Source organism: Rhagoletis zephyria, unplaced genomic scaffold, assembly GCF_001687245.7.
Source record: "Rhagoletis zephyria isolate East Lansing unplaced genomic scaffold, Rhagoletis_zephyria_1.1 Rzeph_scaffold_23026, whole genome shotgun sequence".
Taxonomy (NCBI): domain Eukaryota; kingdom Metazoa; phylum Arthropoda; class Insecta; order Diptera; family Tephritidae; genus Rhagoletis; species Rhagoletis zephyria.
This window is the reverse complement of record NW_016180084.1, coordinates 1-5423: the sequence shown is the minus strand read 5'-3', so window position 1 is coordinate 5423 and position 5423 is coordinate 1. Positions and strand designations below refer to the sequence as shown.

Sequence of the window (5423 nt, the reverse complement as noted above, 5' to 3'; positions counted from 1 at the left end):
GTATACATTTGTCTATATCTATCTCGATTCGTTTTGCCTGTTACAAACAACCGTTATGTGAACAAAGTTATAATACCCTTGTGCACAAGTGCGCTCGGGTATAAAAATTAATTTTTTCTGAGTTAACCCTAGCTAAATGTTTTTTTTTTTTACATCCATTTTATGCGATATACATATGTATGTACATATGTGGTGCATTGATTTATGTTTTACTGATGTTATTGAAAACAGAGGCTTAGAATATGTTTCATTTTGCATTTTATATGGGAAAGAGACAACTTTTCGTAGAAATTGTATAGAATTCTTGAAAATCAATATTTTTCGATCAGACAAGTCTGGTTCTCTTCAGGATACTTTCATAAATAATACCCACTTGTTTATTTAACAATTTTTAATGCTAACGATTTTTTATTGGCCTATCCATTGCATTTTTCGTGGTCTTTGGGAGCTTTTGGCGGATCTGTAAATTATAGTTACTATGAAAAAATTGTTAAATAAACAATTTGGTATTATTATTGGGAATTTCCTGCAGAGAAGCAGAGTTTTCCGATCGAAAAATGTTGATTTTTAATAATTCTATACCATTTCTGCGAAATTTTTTTTTTTCGATATAAAATATATGGACAAGTTTTGAGCGCTTTGAAATGGGCAGGTTGGGGGTAACGTTCAGAAAGAATATCCCATATACATATCATCACTAGACACGAATAAAGGTGCGAGCTCAAAAGTTGACCGCGAAAAAAGACGCATAAAAAAATTCAACGAAGGAAAGGCGCCCAAACCTAGTCGACGGGGAAGAAAGACGGGTTCACTTATTTTCGTGGTCAACTATGTTTGCGGGTGTAATAATATGTACATTCCCCGTCAACTTGGTTTACGCATCTTTTTTGTCAATGCGTCCTTTTCCGCGTTCAAAACAATGGCGCGCCTTTATTCGACGATATATTTTGTTTTATTTTTAAATTTGGGGTAACTTTTCAAGGTAAATTTGGAGCACATATAAATTTTTTGTTATCGCTATCGAAAGACAATTTTCTGCTTAACAACACAAAAAAACGCGAAAAAAAATTTAAACCCGTTCAAAATTACTCTACGTCAGTATACATATATAATATCTCTATGTATTTCTACCGCTGTAGCTCTTAATATAGGAGTTACTGATTATCACTATCTCGTTAAGGTACAAAAGTCTCGTTTCTTCTTTTACTGTATTCATTCTACACCCAAACATCTTTCTTTCTTTGTCGCTATACGCTACTCTCTGCTTCTGATTTTTTCAGTTAGTATATACTTACTTTCGTGAATTCCGCTTCGCCAAAGTTTCTTCTTTTATCTTCAAATCTTCCAGTGAACGCTGCTTTGGAAATATCACTATATCCTGGGAACTGGTGGCGGTTGCTTTCACGCGCTTGCTTCCCAACAACAATGTTGGCTTATGTTTTGTTAGCATGAAGACGGCAGCCATGCCGAGGAAGCAGCAAAGTACTGCGCCTAGTACAGTCAGCGCGATGCCTGTGGGCTGCATGGCATGTGTCAGCCAAGCATTATAAATGACCTCAACATTGGAGCTCACGTGTAGCGATTCGCAGTAGAATGGTGGTATTTTTACTCGGTCGGTCGAAAACAAACAAAACGTATAGGTGGTGTCTGGCAAGAGATCCCCAATAATAGTTTGCTGCGTTATGGGTCCGAAACAACCGAGCCCATATTGATTATAGTTAACAGTCATTTTGTAGTAATCATCTACAACTTTACTAAACCAAATTAAGCCGTAAGATTTAACCGCATTAGGAATTTCCAAAGACACTGCCACTCGCAACTCAGATAACTCCGTTAGATGTATTTGTGTTTCGGGCCACAAAACTTTCTGCCATTCTGCTGTTGATTTACCACCAGGACAGAAACATTGCAAGAGTATGATTTTATCACTAGTAGTTGTTGTTGTAGTTGAGGGTGTAAGTGTTGTTGTATCCGCTAAAGTTGTAGTACTATTCACCTCATGCTCGTGAGAAGTTAGAGGATCAACTATAGTAGAAGTCGCTGGCTTTGAGCTTGTCGTTGGTATTGTGTAGGCGCCTGATATTTTGGTTGAAGTTGTTTGGAGAGTCGTCGTATTCGACTCGGGCTCACCGGGACATATAGCCAAATCTAAAACCGACAAAGTCGCATACTCAGCGGGTGTTTGGCAAATCGGATGGTCACTTTGATATTTTAAAATTATGCTCATTTCGTTAAGTAGTTCGCAAGAGCACTTCCAAGGATTGCTGTGAGCATCGATCACTAAGTCACTATAAATTTGGCGTCGACCGAAAATCAAATGATTCATTGTGTGCAACTGATTGTTGGACAAATTGAGGTATGTCAGTGAATTAGAGAACTGCGAAAATATATAGTTGGGCAAATATTCAATGTTCGAATGCGACAAATCCAAACTTTCTACAATCCACAATTTATCGAAGGTTTCATCTGTGAATGTGTTTGTAAAATTGTTGTAACTTAAGTCGATATGCTTCAAATTGTTCAATAGACTGCCGGAGGCTGTGGTATTGGTGATTGCGGTCAAGCCAAGTTGTAATGTTAATTTTGTTATTAGATATTTGACATGGCCTAAAAAGTCAGCGTAAACAGTTTTTACTGGCTTTGTGCGTTGAATTATGACAAGTGATTTAAAAGTGTTGGTGACATTTTGGAAGATATCCTTTCGTAGCTCTGTCACTTCTAGATTCTCTAAATAAATCTCCTCGAATATTCCATTAGCAAAAGCGCCCGCATCGATATCGGTCACAGCGGATGAGCCGATATAGAGCGAACGCACCAATTGGGAATATTTACCCAGAAAGCCATAGGATATTTTTCGATTCGGGAACCTACTACTATGAAGACGCAGCTCTTCGATGATTGCACAAGTGGTATTCTAAAAACAGTAACAAAATAATGTATGAAGAAATTAAATAAGTTTGAACTTTTCTCCGTTTACTTACGGCAGCGGAAATTGCATTTTCTATGCTACGCTCAATTTGATCAATTCTTTCACGAATACAAACAATCTTGCATTGAATCTGCACGCAGTTGGATGGTAGAGGTGGAGGTGGCGGTGGTTCGTTGGCGTCGGTATTGGGGATTCTGTCAGGAGAAGAAAGAGTAAACAGAACTACTTTAAAATTTAAATTAAATATACATTAAATAAGTAATTTAAAAAAAAAATTAAGACAATCTTTAATAAGTAGTTAATAAAAATAAGAAAGGCCCAACCCTGCAGCGCCTAATGGCTACATTTTTTTGTAGAGCTTGAGTCGAGAGGCGAAAATGGAATTAATCTGTAAAGTAAAATTTTTAAATGTTGATTGTCGATTTTTATATCGGAATCTCATTTTTGTGAAAAGTGCAGAAAGAGGGTATTGAATATAAGCTCATGAACAGCCCTAATGTATTTTTAGCGCGAATTCCGATCATTTGTTTCTTTATGCCCTTAAAACAAAAAAAAACGTGATACCATATTTCTTAAAATTACATTTCCATGTTTATTGCAGTGTTGCCACAGAAAATTTTAGTTCCTTTTAATGAAAAAACTAATGAACTATGTAGTTCAATTACTCTCTTCTTGGCTCTTTAGTTCAAAAGCTCCCCAAGCCTATTATGCAGCATATGGAATGGGTTAGATACGAGTATAACCTTGCCTAATATAAATTGTTGTAGTTTTTCCAATAATTTATCATTTATCAAACGAGATAATATGTGCTCATTAGTTATGTTTACTGGTTTCATTTGATGTTTGCAAAGTCCAATAATAATCACTGTGTCTATGTACGCAAACGTATGTTTGTCTGTCGTGTCTATTTTCTTACTGACGACACGGTAAATCAGATTGATAGCGTGAATGGGAAAAGCATGCTACGTATAAAGGCAATGTCACAGGATTGGGCATTTGCCCAAAATTTGGTGCAAATTTTATCCCAATCGTGTGAATGCACAAATATTTTTCAGTATCCAAATCACGAAAAGCAATTTGTTCAAATTTTTTTTTTTTTTGAAGTTAGCTGTATTGTAGCAATCGTGTGACCACGAAGAAAAAAACTTGTATTCATACGGACCAAAATTAAATAACAACAAAAATAATATTTTAAAACTTGTCAAAATTTGGTGTGGCTATAATTTTTTCGACTACTGTACATAAGTTGACTATGATTACTCGGCCGTGCTATCATAGTAGCACAATGCCACTAATATTTAACTTACAAACAAAATACGGGCAGGAANGTTTATCAGTATTTTTGTTTAAGCAATCCATATTGAAATAAAAATGAAAATAAAAAAATTATTTTGTCAGAATATTTTATTTTTATCAGTGTTTTTGTTTAATCAATCCATATTGAAATAAAAATGAAAATAAAAAAATTATTTTGTCAGACTACAAACTTAAACTTGGAAAAAATAACAGTATTTCTTCTCTAACGTTTTTCAATTGTAACGGGTGATTTTTTTGAGGTTAGGATTTTCATGCATTAGTATTTGACAGATCACGTGGGATTTCAGACATGGTGTCAAAGAGAAAGATGCTCAGTATGCTTTGACATTTCATCATGAATAGACTTACTAACGAGCAACGCTTGCAAATCATTGAATTTTATTACCAAAATCAGTGTTCGGTTCGCTTTACGTCCGATTTATGGTCTACATAATCGACCAAGTGAGCAAACAATTAATGCGATTGTGACCAAGTTTCGCACTCAGTTTACTTTATTGGACATTAAACCAACCACACGAATGCGTACAGTGCGTACAGAAGAGAATATTGCGTCTGTTTCTGAGAGTGTTGCTGAAGACCGTGAAATGTCGATTCGTCGCCGTTCGCAGCAATTGGGTTTGCGAAACACATTTCGAACCGAACACTGATTTTGGTAATAAAATTCAATGATTTGCAAGCGTTGCTCGTTAGTAAGTCTATTCATGATGAAATGTCAAAGCATACTGAGCATCTTTCTCTTTGACACCATGTCTGAAATCCCACGAGATCTGTCAAATACTAATGCATGAAAATCCTAACCTCAAAAAAATCACCCGTTATTAATGCCGGTTCTTTTACAAAAAAGAAATTAAGCTACTAATGAAGGAAATCGATAGATAACAGCGCCTCCAAAATGCCTCCCGGAAGCTTCTTCGCTACCTATATTCCTTCAAGAAAGGACTGGGTAGGGCGGGGTTACTAAGGCCTCCAGACTTCTGCAATGTTTTACAGGTGGAAATAGCTGCCATCAAGGAAGCGGTAGACGCACTGCTAAAGAGCGCGATGGTGCATTAGAAATCGGTAAGGGAATTTCTGACTTCTATACCCATCGCGTCAGAGTAATCTTTAGGTACCTCTTCTAGTTTAGGGGCCGGGTCATAATGACATCGTGGAAAACTGCGTGGCTGATGACCTGGCA

At 36.4% G+C, this 5423-nt stretch overlaps 1 protein-coding gene across 1 annotated transcript in view; it reads right to left on the bottom strand.

Moving 5' to 3' along the window:
• The window catches only part of LOC108381583 (uncharacterized), a gene marked incomplete at its 5' end in the record, with an annotated part of 4026 nt that extends 903 nt beyond the window's left edge, over nucleotides 1-3123 (bottom strand). Inside the window, 2 exons of the mRNA XM_017638001.1 lie at nucleotides 1296-2914; nucleotides 2982-3123. Coding sequence (XP_017493490.1) covers nucleotides 1296-2914; nucleotides 2982-3123 — 1761 coding nt within the window. The remainder of the gene's footprint in view (nucleotides 1-1295; nucleotides 2915-2981) is intronic.
• Between the last annotated feature and the right edge of the window lie 2300 nt (nucleotides 3124-5423).